Source organism: Astatotilapia calliptera, chromosome 3, assembly GCF_964374335.1.
Source record: "Astatotilapia calliptera chromosome 3, fAstCal68.1, whole genome shotgun sequence".
Lineage (NCBI taxonomy): Eukaryota > Metazoa > Chordata > Actinopteri > Cichliformes > Cichlidae > Astatotilapia > Astatotilapia calliptera.
Genome location: NC_137424.1, coordinates 44718958 through 44738278, shown reverse-complemented (window position 1 = coordinate 44738278; position 19321 = coordinate 44718958). Strand labels below are relative to the sequence as shown.

Genomic DNA, 19321 nt, shown 5'->3' with positions numbered 1-19321 from the left:
CACTGCACCGACACAGTTTTGGGTCTATAATGACACCTAGTGGGTTGGTGTGGTAATACTGCAGGATATAAGGAAGGTTTTACACGGAGGGATTCCTGTATGTTCAGGGTGTGCCCCGCCTCTACAGACCTATGGTAGCTGGGATAGGCTCCAGCTCCACTGCGTCCAGATAGGGATAAGCGCAAGAGGACGAATGGATGGATGGATGGGTTTATGTGAAATATATTTGTTGTTGTTTCAGATTTTCTCAAATGTTAAAGTTCAAACCCTTATTTGCTGTCAGCATAATTACTGGTAAAATGTCTTTCTCAAAACCATATTAAGACATAAATATAATTTAGAGTTATACTCTGACAGCTGAAACACCTTTAAAGTACCTGCAGAGCAGGTGAGCCGAGAAAAGCCCCTGAGAATTAAATGCGGACTTTTTCCATTGCTGGGTGTGGGCGTGTAAACACCAGGATGTGATACTTTAAAAGTGAAAGTGAAACAAAAACAGGCCGTGACAGAGCGACACAAACAAGTGTTAGACGGGCTGAAAGTTCTCATGTTAGTGTAGAATTGCAGATAAAATGGATCAATATCAGTATCCACTGTTTTTTGAAGCCACTGACTTTACAGACAGAGAGAAGGAGAAAGTGAGGAGATACTTTCAGAAAAGGCGAGACTCCGGGGGTGGCGACTGCGGAAATCTTGAAAAACTCGGAGGAAGAGTTTATAAAATCTGTTTCAAGTTAAAAGAGGGTAGGACAGTCGATCATTTGTAAAAAAAAAAAAAAAATTTAGATTTGTGTTTAAATTCAGGCTATTTCAGTGACTCTGTTTATGGATGTTTTCCAGATCAAGACAGAGTTTTGCAGAGGAAGTTTCACACCATCACTCTTCCGAGTGGAGAAGTGCGGCTGACCGTGAGCCGGACAAGTTCACCACAGACCTCTGACCAGCCATCGACAAGCCAATCACTGGTACAGTTTACTGCTCTTTCAAACACGACTTTTGGTTACAGTAAAAACTGAGCGCCAGAATAATGTGGCCAAACCAGTTTAAGAGGAGTGAGTTAGCCTCCAGGAAAAGTTGGACAGCTGAGGACAATATTGACAAAAACAATTTCTTTGTTATAGTTTTCATTTCATTGTGCCTCAGTGTTTTCAGTGACTGACAGTTCTCAGGCTTCCTTCACTTCTGAGTCTCGCTGTTAATACAGAGTGTAAAATACATGTTCAGCATTGTTTAAATAAGAACACATTACCTGAAAAATACATCATGGCACACTGTGCAGATACAGATATAATATTTAGTATTAAAGCCTTTGTAGACAAGCAAGTAACCAATGCCATGTATGATACTCCACTTCCATATCATCAAAGATACTGTTTTAAAAAAAACCAAAAAAACCCAAAACACATAGGTCATAAAAGGCCAGATGGTAACACTCTCACTGGACACTTTATTAGGTACACCTTGAGAGTAACAGTGCTGCTTTAAATCTTTGCTGTTAAAATTTTATTATAATGTTGTGATGTTATTTGAGTTACTGTTTCCTTCCTATCAAGTCAAAGCAGTCTGGCCATCCTCTGACCTCTGACATCAAGAAGACGTTTTCATGCAGAGAATTGGATATTTTCTCTTTTTCATTCCATTCTCTGTAATCCCTGGAGATGGTTGTGTGGGAAAATCCCAGTAGATATATATATCTGAAATACAACAAAATATTAAATTCTTTGTGGAATCCATTGACACTGCATCCCGTTGGCACACAAATGAAATAATATTGTGTTCTAAATTATCACCAGTCATTGCATTCTACTTTCAGTTACATTGTGCACAATATCCTGTCCGTTTTAGAAACAGGGTTGTAGTATATTTCTGTTCTAACACAGTGTCAGAGTCAGATATAACAATCAAAAACAAAAACATATAAACAGATATTAATTTAATGTGTTTTTATCAACATAGGACTGTATGAATCTGTCCCGAATTCGACAAGTGGCACAAAAACAAACCAATGGAGGCCCCAGTAGAGTGCAATCAGATGAAGAGTTTATTAAGAACACACATGCAGGAAGAAGTACACAGCATCACATCAGCATATGTCTTCTGCCCAAAAATACAAAGAGAATGGTTTATATATCATCAGGGTTTGACACCCCCTCATGCGTTCTATAACATATTTTTGTATTTCTAAGGACATCATTTGTATCTTGTACAGACAATGAGATGATTTTTAGAGCTACGGTCAGACACAGAAGTTCCTCTTTCTAACATCTTTTCCCAAATATGGCGATGATTTCAGTCCCTGGAGGTCCCCGTGGACTTGTCCTCCTGTTGACCCATCTTCTGTCACCTGTTACTAAGTAAACTCAAATGCCACAGGTTGTAACAAGAAGCTGAATACATTCAGGCCTTCACTCAAGCCTGTTTCTAGATTATATGTACTATATGTGTTTTGTAAGTGTGTATGCAGTTTTAACCTTCTGTTGCTCTTAAGTCACCTACACAATAGATTGCCTGGACATTTGTGCCAAACAAAGCTTGAGACCTTTAATTGACTGAGCTTTAACTCTTTACTGAGCACAAAATGCAATGTGTATAAAATGGTCTTAGCTGTACCTGTAATAAAAAGGTTAATATAAAGTCAGCAGGTTTTAATAAACATCTTAATGCAGTATCAATACTATAGATTATATCATTAATGATGCAGAATATATTGTAGCCACAAAATAATTTCTTTAATTCCACAGTGGCAACTGCTCAACAACTTTTTTTAGAACTGGTTTATTTAACCCTTTAAGACCTACCATAGAACCAAGTCCGCCAGAGCTTATATTATATTTTTACATGCTGTAGTGCCATTTCTGGGAGCATTTCAAGTTTCTATACATCAATACAACCCAAATTTTAATAATATGTATGCATTAAGTGCATAGTAATTACATAAATTGCAAAAAAGTGCAATAAACTACAAATTTTTTTTTGTTTTTTTAACATATATTTCTAGTTAGAAAAATTTAAGAGGCTTATCCCTCAAAACTGTAAATACAAAAAAGTTGCACAAAATAGTTTCCCACCACAGGAAATTTATTTTAAGTGTCTTCATAGTTTTGTTTTTGAAATACACCAAATTTTATATACTGCAGGAAAAACGAAAATAAATCAACTTGCTGCAAGTGCTTTTTATGCAGTTTTTGCAAAGCTATATGTGGAAGGAAACTGTGACCTAGGACAAGCTGATGGCATAAGATGTAAGTACAACTCCTCCGGCTTCATATACAAAAAAATTATTGCGCTAGCTTACTTGGTTGCAGCGCTACCGGGATTTAAAAATAGCTATGCAAAACAGAGTGTGCCCACTCCGACCAGCTTTAAAGGGTTAAGAAACAAATACTAAGACATGTCTTTTTTCTCTTAAGAGTTGCTGATTAAAATGGTGTTTGAGTGTTGGACGTTGTGGAGCTAGGGCTGGACGGTTGGACGTTAAATCAAAATTGTGATTAATTAAACATTTTCCTCAGGTTCGAATAATGAATGATTATGATTGTAAAGTAAGCACACAAAAACTAGGTTTGTGCTGTAAATATACTGAACCACTAAAACTGAGATAGTTTTGGTATTTTCCCATAGTTGTCTTCTTTTTGTTTGATGTTGTCTTTACTATAGCCACATATATGTCCAAGCAATGGAAATGGTAATTATATTTGGCAGTGTTTTATGTTTCCTCCATGAAGGGGGTCATGCATGCCACAGACTGGACATAGACTGGACATAGCAGAGATAGTACATAATGGATGAAGAATATGATTCATTTTTGACTTACTGCCCAACCCTATGTGGTAAATTGTTTACAATAAGTAGCCCATCTTTAAGCATCAACTGACAAATTTGTTTGATTTCTTTCCTTCTTTCAGATCTCTAGAAACCCAAACATAAAAGGTCTTGAGAAGACTTTCAGGATAGATGTTTTCCTGCTGTTTTTCCTGAGAGACAACTGTAAAGCATACAAATTTTTGAAAAAACAACTGTCGTCAATCGGCTGCACAGTGGAGCTAAATTTTGATGAAGAGGAGGTTTTGGTTAGAGGGGAGGTTGACAAGGGTCCAGGAGGAGGATTTGGTGGTGCTGCAGAGAAATGGGAGTATCAGGTGGATCAGGTCTTCGTCCAGCTCACCGAAACCTACCTCTGCTATCATGTGCTTGAGCCAAAACAGATGAAAATGGTACTGCAGGACTCGGCCTTTAAGACAGATGATATCAAAGTTTACACAGAGAGTGGCTATGCTGTGGTTGTGGGAGAGGTTGATGCCATGAAGGAGAAGATTGCAATTCTGGAAAAAAGCCTACCCACCAAAAAGGAAGTGCCAATTGTGGAGAAGAACTTCAAGCTCATAGAAGAAGAGTTCAATCGAGAAATGCGTGCTAATTGTCCAGAGGTTACAATCATCAGAGGTAGTGCCATGATCACTTTGGAGGGCCCTGACAAAGAGGTGCAGTCAGGAGCTGCAAAACTGGTTGAACTAATTAAGAACATAAAGGAGAAGAGCGTTAAGTTCCCTACAGCTCTGCTAACCTTCATGAAGACCAGTGATGCCATCCCAAAATACCAAACTCGCTTCCAGCAGAGCCTCAGAAACCCTGTTTTCTTTGAGGTGGGTGCAGATCTGGTTCTGTCCAGTTTGTCCTCTGATGCTTTAAATATGGCCGAGGCAGCAGTAATGAGAGACCTTAAAGTGACCACTGTACAGCTGCAGGGTGCAATAGATCTCAACGGGTTGAAAGAAATTCTGATGAAAGCCAAGAACGAGGCAAACAGTAGAGAGTTCAGAGTGGACATCAGCTACATGCCAGGCGCCAGGGGAACCTCAACAACCAACGTCCAACTGGTGGGCTACAGTGAAAATGTGGCCAAGCTCAATGAAGTTCTTCATGACTTCCAGTTGAATCAAGTTTCAACTCAAGAAAACATCAATCTGCTTCATCCTGAAATGGTCGACTGTTTTAATAAAATCCTAGACTTGATTGGCATGAAGCAGACCAAGGTGACCTTACAAGCCTCACATTTTCCAAATCCTTGTGTGTTTGTGTCTGGTCCTCGATGTCATGTTCAGGAGGCCAAGGAGGCCCTAACATCAACTCTAGACAGTGTTATAGTAGACACTTTGACTCTAGATGGACCAGGGGCTCAGCAGTACTTCCAGGAAGAGGGTAAAGTGACTAAAGAGCTGATAGAGGGTTCCTGTCACGTCATTATCCGAGATAAACAAACTGCAGCCATCCCAAATGTGCAAAGACCACGAAACACCAGCAGACTCAGTGATACACCTAGATCTCTCAGCTACAGCAGCAGCATGTACAGCACAGTTGGAAACTCTGCAATCAACAGAACAAACCTGAAGATCAAACTCAGCAGTTTAGAAAATGAACAGGTTTGATTATTTCCATTCAATTCTATTTCCCATAATCCCAAAATAAAATATCAACATTCATGTTATTCAATATTATTTCTGCAGGCGGATGTTCTGGTGGTCCCCATGCTCAACAAACAGCTGACTTCTACAAATATTGGCAACAGTTTGTTGGCCAAAGTTGGGAATATATTAAAGTTAAAGTTTGATTCAGTCTTAGCCAGTTGTGCCCTCGCCCCTGGTGATGTTCAGATGGTTGATGCACCTCCATCTCTGGGCTGCTCCAAGATTTTCTTCATTGAGTGCTTGCCTTGGGACGGAGTAAGAGGAAAGAGTGTTCAGGTAAAATTAAGGACTTTCATTAACACTTCTGGTGATGGAAAACACAAAAGAAAAGATAATTAAAGATAATAAAATACTAAATTAATGCGAAAATATCAATGCACAAACCAGATAACTGCAAAGGAACATTTATGCAACCAAACTGAACTTTTTTGTGGATCCCACAGTTTTCCGTGCTCTGTTGCAGTGTGCAATACAAGAGTTAAGTTTGAAAGCATTGTTTAAAAATATGTAAATTTTGATTTGCAGGCTCTTGGTAACGGTCTAAAAAAGTGTCTGGAGCTTTGTGTACAGCAGAATTTGGGTTCAGTGGCCGTTCCAATCATTGGGCCAGGTGTTATTTTAAAATATCCGCTGAGAGAAGCCATTCAAGTGTTGACTGACATCATTCACCAGTTTGGATTATCTGCATCTTCTGGATCTCTTACAAACATCCACATTGTCATTAAACCTGGTTACCCTGATTCTGAGGAGGTCAGTGTCAGTTGATATGTCCTGTATGTGATCTGTAACATGCAGGAATCAATTATCTATCATGTTATTCTGTGTTTTTATCTGCAGTGCTATCATGATGTCTACAAACAGCTCAGCTTAAATATGAACCAGGGAGGCCAAGGTAAACTTGCACTACTCAGACTGTCTTCATTATGTGATATTAATGCATAGTGAGGAGATAAAAACATTCAATAAGCCAGTCCCATATTTTACCATCTTCATTAGTACCCTCAGTCATCAGATTAAATATATCAAACAATAGCTAATGTGTGGTCTTCTTCGTCTCAGCAATCTTCAGGTCCCTCACCAGCGACCTAGATGACATCATCATGACAGTGGGAAGTGGGGTTAAACTACATGTGGTGTTTGGTGACATCACTAATGAGACTACAGATGCTGTGGTGAACACAACCAACTTCAAAAGTTTTGACCTTGGTAGGTGAAACTGGGGAATACATGAAGGTGTAGTGAGCAGGACAACCCAGTTGCATCTGTAAAATATTTTTTTATCCACAATGGTAGCATAGCTCTTTACAGCTGTTCATTAATATCTGCACAGAAATGGGGATGCCCATATGAATATAATCTTTGAAGATCAAAGTTTTCATCTAGCATTATCAGTAGGTCACGTATATTAGCTAAAAACCATATAATTATATATACTCAGCAAAAATACAATAGATAGTCATGGTCCAGCAGCATAAGTAATTATGCCACTACTTTCTAATGCACACGGGCCAGCAAAACTAGATAACTTTTTGTATTTGGGATCTAGTACTGATCATGGTTATAGTTTCACATATTATATAATTCCCTCGAAGCACAGACCAACGCAATTGGTTTTCTGTCACTGGTTTATTTGAAGACTGCTCTCCAAAGCCACCGTGAAAACTACACAGCATTAACAACATAAAGGCTCAACATAAGACACAGCGCCTAAAATAACACTGTACAACAAAACAAAATAGACCAATAATACCTCGTTGGCTGCAAAAAACGAATTAGTCACCATTCTTCAGAGGTTTCCTTTTAAGCGTGTAGTTAAAGTTCATTGTACTTAACGTGACTTTCAATAAAGATCATTACGGGCTCATTCTTGCTCCACACTTACAGGTGTTTCCCCGACTTCCAGAAAGGAAAAAGCGAGACTTGTAAACAAGCTTGACTTTCACAATAAAAGCACCATAACTTTAACTACATAAAATAACATAACATAAATAATCTACATCTTAAACAATTTACAACAATGACACAGACCCTGACAAGATAAAAAAAATGATCCAAATTATATAAAAAATGTCATCATCCCAGCAGCTACATATTATATGTGTGAAACTATATATGTGAAATCATAGTGCATTTTTTTTTTGTCAAAGATTTATTTTTTATTTATTGCTTTTCCAACAACATTTTAACCAACAGGAAGAGAGAATTTACATAAAATAGAGGAGGAAATTAATAAAAAAAAAATTTGAGTGTATAATAGTAATGTATGTACATCGTGTATGAACAGTGTTGGGGAAACACATAGATATAGTTATACATACTCTCCCATGTAGATCATTCAGATATTATTACAGAAAAAAAAATATATAGATAAGTAAAACAAAGCAAAACAAAACAACCCCCCCCCCAAAAAACCAAAAAAAACCAAAAAACAAAAACAAAACAACCCCCCCCCCCCCCCCCCCCAAAAAAAAAAAAATCAAGGGTTAACAGACAGTGCTCCAGAAAAAAACAGGTATAACACAGTGAGACATTAGGTTTAAGTGCATTATTCCAGGGCTTCGGGCTGAAGTTTAGTCCAAGGGTGTCAAGTTAGTTAGAGAGGCATCCGACCTAACGGTTGCAATGATAAGCTGTGTCCTCTTCAGTTCCAGTCCATTTAATTTCACATCTCTTCTCCTGTCCTTCTATTGAACAGGCCCAGCACTCGCAGGCCCCCCAGGTTCTCTTTAACAGCTGCAACACTACTTCTCCCATACAGGTTAAATGGATATAGTCATTTCTGTTCACTATCGGTCATCTCCTCACTTTCCAAAAATAACAAAAACTTTCCCCACATTTTTTTTAAAGGAAGCATGTTTACCCTTTATCATAGACGTAAGTTTCTCCAAAGCAAGGGATTTTGACAGTGTCGACAACCAAGTTCTCAAGTGTGGTCTACTAATGGATCTCCATGATGTGGCTATGCTATATTTAGCCTGTAACAGGCAGAAGATTGTGGTTAAAAAAACCCACAATCCCCGAATTTCAGCGGGGAAAATTCCTAGGATTCATATGGTAAATGGCCTGTATTTATATAGCGCTTTACACATTCAGTCATCCACACACTGGTGATGGCAAGCTACATTGTAGCCACAGCCACCCTGGGGCGCACTGACAGAGGCGAGGCTGCCGGACACTGGCGCCACCGGGCCCTCTGACCACCACCAGTAGGCAACGGGTGAAGTGTCTTGCCCAAGGACACAACGACCGAGACTGTCCAAGCCGGGGCTCGAACCGGCAACCTTCCGATTACAAGGCGAACTCCCAACTCTTGAGCCACGATCGCCCATAGTTTAGGACATAGATTCAGCTTGACACTTGTAATATGAGCAATTACATCTAAAACTTCTTTCCAAAACTTTTGGATTTCTGAGCATTCCCACAGGCAATGCATCAGTGTGCCTTTTTTCCCACATTTAACACATATGTCCAGAGTTTTGGGGTCAAATTTGTTTAATAATGTTGGGGTGATATATGTTCTCATTAGCCATTTATACCGGATTAGTTTAAATTGGGTGTTTATAGATTGTGTTTGGGCTTTCAAGCAGGCTTTTTGCCATTCCTCTGTAGTTATTCTATACTCTAAGTCTTGACACCATGCGAGTCTTTCTTTTTCTGAGGATGTTTGAGAGCCATCTCTGAGGTTGCTGTAAAAACGGGATATTAAACCTTTCTTCAGCTGATGGTTTATTGCTATGTCCTCTAATGAGTTTAGAGTGGGCAATGTTAGGGATTTTTGAGTTTTTGATATGAAGCTTCTGATTTGAAGAAATGTTTGGTTGGAATGCCAAATTTCTGTGTCAAGCCATTAAAACATAGTAGGGTGTCCTTGTCAAATAGGTCTGCAACTTTGGCCACAGGCCTCTGACCGCTCACATTTTAAAGCCCATAGTGCATATTAGGCATATTCAGCAGGAACAGGCTTAGTGGATGACAAAATGCAAAACTCTGAGGCACAGGTGCTGGAAAGCAATCAGGACTGAGATTATCAAACAGTAACAAAAATAAGTGACTCAGTGACAGTCCGGCAGGGAACAAAGGTGAACAGGTATGCTGCCTGTAGTGTGTACTCGGCGTGAGTATCGTTTGATTTCTAGCCAAGCATGTTTGGCAAGGATTAACCTTTTACATACCTTAGAATACCAATTCTCATAAATGTATGTGGATTGATTTGGGGAAATAGGGTTGATGAGTAACTGTAAGCAGGAAGCAAGACTAAGAAATTAAATGGGTAGAATGTCTGATACTACACTGCAAGTATTCAACTGTGCCACAAAAGGGAACATAAAATAATACTGTGGCATCAAGTGTCTTATTGTTGTTGCTGTCTACTGTTGATCCAAAGTTGTGCTTACTAATTAAATACAATTATTAAATATATAAATATATCAGTATTTAACCAATAGGCACTACATATTCATTTTAATAAGATTATCTTAGACTTTTTGGAGTCCTAACTTTTCCTTTCCTGCTACTATAAGGTTGGCTTTTGTGATTTTTATTATATGCTAACAAATCGAAATCTATTTGTTAACCAACTGTGCAACTTGCCCTAAACTTTACAGTAGCAAAAGTCGGCATGTTACTAAAAAAATGGATGGCAATAGTTATGTAAAGGTCAATAACCACCATCATCACCAGTCAGTCCTGGTGCTGATTAGCTGTGTTAGCATGCTAAAATTAGAACAAGATTAGCATATAGCACAGCTTCACAAACTTGCCTTTATTGACAGATTGTAAGACCTTTAATACATATTTTCTTATTTTTCGTCATCTACAGATGGAGTATGCAAAGACATCTTAACTGTAGCTGGACCAGAGGTGGAAGCTAAACTGAAAGCAGGTGAGAAAAAGAGAAGCTGCTGCTAATCTGCAGAAGGAACTGAAATTATCAGAATTGGTTACCTTGGGAGAGTTTAAGTCTGTTTTAAAGGAACGAGAGAACAGCTCTTTTACTCAGTGTGATTGTTTTTAAATGTACTCTTAATTTGATCTGTTATTGTATATTTTACAAATGTTTGTATGGGATATTGTATTTGTTTTAAATGTTATATACCTATGTGGTATGTGACTTTTGTTGCTATGATGCCAGGTCTCTCTTGGAAATGAGATTTTTAATCTCAATGAGATTTTTTACCTGGATAAATAAAGGATTAATGAAAAGCTGCTACTCACCTTCTCATCTTACTTATCTGACTATCACTCATCCATCCTCTGTCACTTTCTGTGCAGCAAAAGTGAATCGAGGACAAATTTTCGAGACCCAGTCTGGAAACTTCCCATGTAAAACTATTTTACACGTGCATGGAAAACAGGATGAGGTCCTCATTGAACAACTTGTGTGTGGTATCATGCGTTATTGTGAAATTCATAAATACAACTCAGTGGCAATTCCTGCCATGTGTGCTGGTAAGTATCTTGTTTGGCATTTCTATTTATTCTGTTTGTTGTGAAACACACACACACACACACACACACACACACCTAAATGCAAGTGGTGTTTTAACAGGAGCTGGAGGGTTGAATCCTGCGATTGTGGCAGGAGCCATTCTTCGAGGGATCAAGTCATCTGCATCAATCATGACCAGCCTCACTGACATCCGTCTCGTCCTGATTAAGATTGATGTCTTCTTGACTTTTAAAGAGGAAGCGATGCAGATGTATTCCCCAGCTGTCATCAACAGAGGTGACAGAAATATTCACAAACTGACATTTTGTGTAGTTATTTAGTGTAATGAATTTTAAATTAAAAACTGATTACAGATATTTTACTGAAAACTTTTCCTGATTTGTTCTAGTACTTCCAGTACTTCCAGTACTTCCAGTTCAAGTACAGCAACAACAGCCTCCTCTTTCTGTGAGTGCATACCTCAGCAGTCTCCAAATCAGCTCTACAAGTCAGCAGTCTGTCTTCATGTTCCTGGGTCTTTCCAAAAAGGACGTTGACGATGCCATGGAAAAGCTGAAGCATCAATATCACACACAGTGCTCCAGTAACACCTTCTCAAAGGAGGAACTGGAACCCCTCGACCAGGATGACATGATGGAGCTGAAGGAGCTGGTGGAGTCTGAAGGTCTATTCATGCAAACTGATCAGTCTGGCGCCCTAACAGTGAGCGGGCTAAAAGGCGGGGTCACCCGAGTGATGCAGAAAATGAATCAGTGTCAATTAATGGGTCTTGCTAATGAGGTGAGAGTCAGGGAGGAGGAGGAATTGTACCATCGAGTTGTTTGGTGCATCCTGGCACATAACGGAAACTGGGAAAGACTTCCCAGAACAGCCAATCACCAACTGGAAAACAACGAATTAACAGAAGGAATAACAGACGCACAGGGACTCGTATGGGAGGTTAATCTACAGATGATGGTGGCCACACAGCAACTGAACAGACAGGCAATGAAGCTGAAGCGACTTGAGAATCTGACAGGTGAGAAGATCTCAGTGTTGTGTAAAGAGCCTGACTGATACTAGAGTTTGATGCTTGAGAGCAATATAAAGTTAAAACAAACAATTGTTAAGATTTTGATTTAATGATTTATTAAAGAGATTTCCATGAAATGAAATCCAGATTTAATGAAAGGACAGTGTAGAAATAGAAATGAATAATGTATAGCAAACTACTGCACCTGTAAGAAAAACAAACATACAACAGCTGGTACACAGAAATTTGCAAATGCACAGGTACATAAATGCAGTGCTCTAGATTAACTTTTTGCCTCAGTTGCACTGGTGCGCCTAACTTTTTTTCTTAGGTCCACCAGCACAAAAGTTAAGCGCACCCAAATTTTTCAACCACATCATTTAACCCCACAGTTTTACATGTTCACTTTTTTTTTACTTGCTGTCCATACAGACAGATTTGTAAATAATCTTGTCAACACAAAGTTCTTTATTTGGTGCACATTTCTACAAGAAAGATAAGTTACTGAAAAAGTGCTTGTGCTTAAAGTGCTTTGGCATAATCTAAGGGTTTCACAATTTGGCATAATTTTAAAAAGTTAAAATTTCTTCACTATTAAACAGCAGAAATGAGGCTTTCTTGTCGGAAGTCATTTTATCCCTTCATTCAAGCTACTCACCTCTATTCACCTGCACTTTCAAACGCACACACGCAAAGGACTACAGGAATATCTGGACCACGGCCAATCACAGAGGTCCCGCCCGGTTATCTCTGATTGATTTAGACCACAATATGGGCATAATGTGTGTCTGTTGTTGACCACACGGAGACTTTCGGAATTGCGGACTCTTTTTATTTTTTTGTACTGAACGGCTGGTCACACCGGTGCGACCTAGGATTTTTTTTAGTCACACCATGGAAAAACTAAGGTGCATATGCAACCAAACTGGTCACACTCTAGAGCCCTGAGAGTCCCAGAGTACTATAGGCAATAGGTAACCGACCCTGCTAGAGGCCAGCTACTGTGGTGCAAGCAAAAAAGCTCAAGTTCCTGAGCTCCAGGCGCCCAAGAATTGTCCAGTACCCGGCAGATGTATGTGGGGGTATGAAACAGGGGTGTGTGAAACGCAACCCACAACCCTCCGTCAAGACACTACGTGTATGAGTGATAAAAAACAGTTTGAAGTAAAGAAGGTTGCAAAAGTCATTATGAAAGTAAGCATAAACAGTTCATTTTTAAACAAGAAATATAAAAATCCCACATCAGCAGATAACTGAGGATCATATTGCCCTGTTATTTCATGTTTAAATGTCTAACTTAGAAGCAGTGTTATGTTATTGTCAGACAGGCCCTATTACATGTTTCATTTTGGTTTTATTCACAGACCATCCCATGAAAATATAGATTTTTTGATTTGTTGTTTGTTGATTGGTATTTACTGCAAGATTTGTAGTAAATAGCAAAAAATAAATCTCAGCATAGGCTCTTTCTGTGTCTTCTCGTGTGTATGCTATATATGCTTGTCTCTTTTAGACTTTACTTTCCCTCTGTACTGGGACAGCATGGCTGCCAGTGAAAGTATGAAGGTCATTCCCCTGGAGTCTTCTTCTCCAGAGTACCAGACAGTGAAGGAGGCCTTCAAACGAACTGTCACCAAAACTGTGATGAAGGTGTGTTGCTCTCCCTGCATCAGTTTCTACTTATATTACCTGTCTTATTATACGCATGCTGCTTCATCACTACTTTATTCTTCTTAAATGTTATTAATGAAATATTATGCAACTGTGAAGTGGAACACAGATATTTCTGTTTTAACTTGCTTTAATATTTATGTATATTATTCACAGTAATTCCCCATTATTTATTTATTATTGCTTCATGTTTATGACGTATCCTATCATAAATTCTTCCTCACAGTTTGTTGAGATATACATATTTACAGATATATGTACATATAAACAGATACTGACACAAATATACATGAACATACATGCGCACACCCGTACATGTATATACACACTGTCTGTGTAAATAGTGGGTGAGAACGACCAGTCAGAGCGGTCATGCTGGGACTTTGTTTCAGTTCCTCACTCAGCCTGTTCCAGTGCTTCACTTCCACATACAGAGATGCTAAAACTTCATTTATTAATAAATAAATTATATTTAAATAATTAATGTACATATAAAATGGAAGAGTAAAACATCATAATATAATTTCAAGTTACAAGAAATCAGTCAATGTCACATTTTATAAACAAACTAATTTCCCCATTTAAAAGATATGATTTATTTAATTCAATTGTATTTATTTATTCATTCATTTGGGATTTTAGGAGGATTTTAGTTTCAGTCCACCATATCGCTGAAGTCCACTGAATTGATGACGACATAATTTGCAGTATTAAAGTAATTAATTGATTGCTGTTCATAACACAGACGCTTCTCATACCTGAGATGCACGCCTCATTTTATGTCCCAGAGAATATATAAGCATAAAACGACCCCTCAGATGTAATTAATATCCTTGACTACCTTGTTTGGCAGCTTGTTGATCCTTTGTCCTTCTTCTCTGTCGTCAGATTGAGCGTTTGCAGAACGTTCACCTGCGTCGCGCCTATGAAGCACAGAAGAAGCTCATTTCTGATAAGAATGCACACGAGGGAGGAGCAGGAGAGAAACTTCTGTACCACGGGACGACCCAGGACAATTGCGACTCCATAATGAAAACTGGATTCAACAGGCGCTTTGCTGGGCAAAATGGTGATGGTCTTTTTATAATCCACAACTACAGAACATGCCAGCATTTATCTCTTAAGCTTTTGGAAAGTACCACATGCAATCTGTCAGTGCCAAAACCATGTTCTAACCAAAGTCAACACCGGAGTCTTCTTACAATTGCACAAATATTTGCAAAACACTAAATATCACTCCCTCCAGGTAATACACAACTCCATGGTTCTTCATTCACAGATGGATTTATTCTTCCGTCACACTTCTCCTCCAAACCACCATAAAATCCACAGTCAAACTGTCATTACATAACCGTAAAGAATGACCAGGCATAAATATTACAAATAAACATTTAAATCAAAGTTAACAAATATGCGATAAACAAAACACAGTTACTGTACCTCGCTGGCTGCATGTAACCATGGGGGAATTAAACAATGCTTAACAAAAAAACACTCCCCAACTTCTTTCACCTCTTCTTTCAACACTTCGCTTCACTTTGAAACAGATTATTTAATCTTTTTTGTGACTTATTTAACTTACAACTTAGCTTCTTTGCACATGCTTTCTTAACTTCCCTTTGCGTCTCTTAAAGGAGCCTATGCGCAACACAGAAAGTAACATAGTACCTACCCCAAAAGAAACAACAATAAATAAAGGAAATAGAAAACATACATAAACACAATAAATTAAACACATTGAAATAATTTACATTTATGGCAGTTAAAGTAAACAAGTAGAGTTACAATTAAATGTTGAAAGAAAAAACATTGTCTTTACATTAAAAGGTTTTAGTTATCAGAGCATAATAAAAGTAACCTTGTCATTAGCAGTCTTGAAATTAAGTAAATAAAAACCTCAGATGACAGGAAGATATATAAGGTATATTAAGTTTCATTATTCATTTAACAAAAATTAAGCCAAAAGGAGGAAGCAGTGTATGAAAGCCAAAGTGACCCCTTTATAAAGTATTTTTATAAAAACAGAAGTTTTGGCAATCGTTTTTATCGTTAATTTTTTATCTTTTTTATCATTAACTTGGTTTCCCTGGGTCTTTTCCCTTGTGTTATGAATAAATCTTCTTTTTTGGGGGGGTACCAGTACTGGTTTTATTTTGTTGTATTTCACGGACCGACACACAAAATATTGTCGGTTATAAACCAGTCCATGACACAAAAAAGGTTGGGGACCGCTGTTCTAGAGTATTCAGGTGTGTGTCAACTGTTGCAACCACAAGACCTGGGCACATTGCAGTCATTGAGTAAACCATGAGCGCCTCTGTTCTAAAGAGTCTAATGTGACATTATCTGTCTGACAGCTAAAGCATATCCAATATAGATCATGCAGTAAGACAGTGATCCCAAGCACAGCAGAAAATCTACAACAGAATGGCTGCAAATGCTGCAATGGCCCAGTGTCCTTGCTTAAATGATGTGGTGGGACCTTAAGAGAGCTGTGCATGAATGAATTCCTGCAAACCTCGATGAAGTGAAGCAAGAGTAAAGAAGAGCGGGACGAAATTTCTCCATAACAATGTTAGAGCTAGATAAAGTGACACAGGGAATGACTACTTAAAGTCATTGCTGCTTATGATGGTTTAATTATTAAGGTATTGAGTCATAGCTTGTACTTAGTTTTGTTATTCACTGCTTCTGCATTTTGGTTTAGTTTTTGTTAAATAAATAATAACATCCTGTATGAGACTTAGCTTGATCAGTTTTTTTACCTTATGAAGTGGCACATGAAAAAAAACCCACTTTGTATTAATAGTTTTTTTTTTACTGTATTTGCCCACCGGGCAAGCGTTGTTTGACATGAGCAACCGACTTCGTGAACACCATAACACAAAACAAGGCGACATAGGATTGTCAAATAGATACCATAGGCGTCTCTATTAAAAATCTTGTTGTCTGATGTTCCACGCTTCACAAAACTGACTCTAATGGTGAATAGATTTATTTGTTTATTACAGTATTTGTTATTAATTACAAATGATGAGAGTCAATGTGTTTAAATAGACCTTTGACAAGTAACAGCCCATCAAGTATTACACTATTTGGTCCTGTATACTGTCAGGACAATGCAGGTAAGAATACACTGTGAGTATGAGAGCATTCATATATTAAGGCTGAATAAATTATTTTCACTTCTGGTGACACTGATGTTTCAAGGATGGCATGGAAGGCAGGGATTTTTTTTTTTTTTTTGGGGGGGGGGGGGGGGGGGTTGTGTTTGTTTGAACATTAGTAAGCATTTGTGGCTTTGGGACACATAAAAACTGGTGTTTTATGTGACTGTGAAGGTGTTTTCAGGCCTAGTACAATAACAGCATTTGATTCCTTGTCGGGTTGAACAGATATTTTATGTTCCTGCATGCACTAATAAAACATGTCAGTTACAGTCAACAATGTGGTCTAAACACCTGGTGAAAGATATGAAATTAACAGTATAGTGAACTAGTAATTCTGTGTTCTACAGCTTGTACTTCCAGGGTATTTGTGACACCTAAAGATCTACTGCCAGGAGGCTGAGCGGTATCATGTGATTGATGCTGCAAGTCACTACAGTTTAAAGAGGATCACCTATTGTTAACTTTCTTTTTTTCTTCCTACCCTCAGCAACTTCATATGGTCGTGGGACCTACTTTGCTGTAAATGCCAACTACTCGGCTCAGCCCACCTACTCCAAGCCAGCTGCTGATGGTTCTCAGTTAATGTTCGTCGCCCGAGTCCTCACAGGCATCTACACTCTGGGCCAAAGTGATATGATGGTGCCTCCACCTCGAGACCCCCAGCAGCCTCACGACCGCTATGACAGTGTGGTAGACAGAATAGATAACCCCAGCATGTATGTTGTGTTTCATGACAACCAAGCGTACCCTGACTACCTCATCACGTTCAAGTGAGAGTAAAGGAAAAGTGTTTTCCACTGTTGACAAATGATGGTGTCTGAAAAATACAAAAAGAAAATTATAAAACTTATATATGTACATTTCACATTACAAACAATTATATTTAATGAAATTACGAGTTTATTTCTTAAGTATTGAATTCTGTCTGATTTTAAGCTTAATTATTGACCTGCTACTGAAGTAGAAATATATGTACATAAACACTGGAAACATATTACGCAATCATGCCGTTTAAAATTTTTATTTGGCAAAAATTTGCACCTTACATCTTCACTTTGCCAAGTGTAAAGCACTTTGAATCACACCTAATTAATCTGAGAACATGGCACATAACCCTAATAAAGATTTACTGTATGACTGTGTGGTCCATTCTTGAAAAAGGAAAAATTAGAGGACGTGGGTGATCAACATTTAAAAAGAAACTGTGATATTTAATTAAATTGTGATCAAATTAAGCAAACACATATGCAAACTTGTTCAGTTCATAATCAGGTAACTGCTGAACATAGCAAACCATCTGGTATAGTAGTTTAAAATGTTAACTGTGGTAAAATGAGCGTTAAACACATGAGTGATGAGATAATAGCTCCAAAGGATGATAATCTTTCTTGTCTGTGTCTTGAGATGTTTCTTTTGGAGTAATTCTCCCCCCTAGTGGCCAAAAAATTATCAAAAATTTATTTAAATGTGCTAATTTTAGAGCTAAAAATTATTCACTTTGTCAAAGGGTCAAAAAGATAGCTTTCCCATATATCAAAAAGGCAAGTCAACCTTCCTTGTGTTTTCATTTACTACAAAACTGAATCTATGTTTAAAATATAAGCCATCTAGCTACTAGCTATTCATTTTACTACTATCTGCAGCATTTGAAAAAAATATCACCAATGCTAAAGCTATATAGCTGAAAAACTGGAGTTGGATAATGACGATATAGGCCTCTATGTGGTAAAAGAATAACTGAAGAATGAACGGATAAATGAATATCCGTTTATTTAGCTTCATGTTCACGGACTCTCAGGGGTTGATGGTGACAGACGCCTGGCCGTGAACCTGCCGGAGAGCAGGACAGTCCAGAGTGGTGATCACCCTGCTTGTCCCGGTCCTCTGCAGAGTGAAATACTCAGTCCAGGTCAGAGAAGAGCCTCCTATGACCAACCTGAGAAAAGACAAACACGTCAAAAATATTAAAGCAAAAAGTGGTTTTTTTTCCTTTTGCTACTATTTAGAGGCTATAAAATTCACTTGTATTTTTATTTTTTATTCCTATTTATTCTATTTATCCCCTTTGTATATTTTATTTATATTTGTCTCTGTATTTATATATGTGTGTGTGTGTGTGTGTGTGTGTGTGTGTATATATATAACAATTCTGTAACTGTAACTTCGGTCGTTGCTGTGCTTTTTTTGGAAGTCGAATTTCCCAGAGGAACCCACCCGAGGGATTAATAAAGTTCTATCTTATCTTATCTTATCTTATCTTAAAATCGTTAATCTGGAAAGATCCAAAGGAATAAGATGAAACTGAAACCAGTTTTTGGTTTTATGTGGAAATATTTTATACAAACAGTTGTTCATGATCACTCACCTGTAATACCTGGACTTTGGCTCCATCATCCCAGGTCCTTCCATGCGAATGTAGACGTTCTCCAGGTTGAAGCTGAAGGGGTTTGTGAACTCCACAGTTGCTATCATCTCTTCACTCACTTTGCCTCTACCAGACACCTGAAGTACACACAGGACATGTAAAAATCCACCCCTAAAATCCAACTTTGAT

At 38.2% G+C, this 19321-nt stretch overlaps 2 protein-coding genes across 2 annotated transcripts; one reads left to right on the top strand and one right to left on the bottom strand.

Moving 5' to 3' along the window:
• LOC113018873 (protein mono-ADP-ribosyltransferase PARP14-like) lies at positions 1-17904 on the top strand. The gene is made up of 14 exons (XM_026162273.2): positions 1-744; positions 841-965; positions 3906-5420; positions 5505-5741; positions 5991-6215; positions 6303-6357; positions 6525-6671; positions 10285-10347; positions 10737-10913; positions 11014-11190; positions 11303-11932; positions 13440-13576; positions 14486-14666; positions 17255-17904. The coding sequence occupies exons 1-14, from the start codon at positions 573-575 to the stop codon at positions 17539-17541; spliced, it is 4128 nt and encodes a 1375-aa protein (XP_026018058.2). The 5' UTR covers positions 1-572; the 3' UTR covers positions 17542-17904.
• A 565-nt stretch (positions 17905-18469) lies between these two features.
• LOC145426080 (coagulation factor XIII A chain-like) lies at positions 18470-19321 on the bottom strand. Its single transcript, XM_080299624.1, has 2 exons — positions 19133-19321; positions 18470-18703 (listed from the first exon to the last, which is right to left on the bottom strand). Exons 1-2 carry the CDS (start codon positions 19237-19239, stop codon positions 18562-18564), a joined length of 249 nt encoding a protein of 82 aa, XP_080155750.1. The 5' UTR covers positions 19240-19321; the 3' UTR covers positions 18470-18561.

Excerpts from the sequence above, each read along its gene's own strand:
- LOC145426080 (XM_080299624.1), bottom strand. The coding sequence starts at position 19,239 with ATGATAGCAACTGTGGAGTTCACAAACCCCTTCAGCTTCAACCTGGAG. Across the intron at positions 18,704-19,132 it reads CCAAAGTCCAGGTATTACAG|GTTGGTCATAGGAGGCTCTT; the intron begins GTGAGTGATCAT and ends GTCTTTTCTCAG.
- LOC113018873 (XM_026162273.2), top strand. The coding sequence starts at position 573 with ATGGATCAATATCAGTATCCACTGTTTTTTGAAGCCACTGACTTTACA. Across the intron at positions 966-3,905 it reads CATCGACAAGCCAATCACTG|ATCTCTAGAAACCCAAACAT; the intron begins GTACAGTTTACT and ends TCCTTCTTTCAG. Across the intron at positions 5,742-5,990 it reads TAAGAGGAAAGAGTGTTCAG|GCTCTTGGTAACGGTCTAAA; the intron begins GTAAAATTAAGG and ends TTTGATTTGCAG.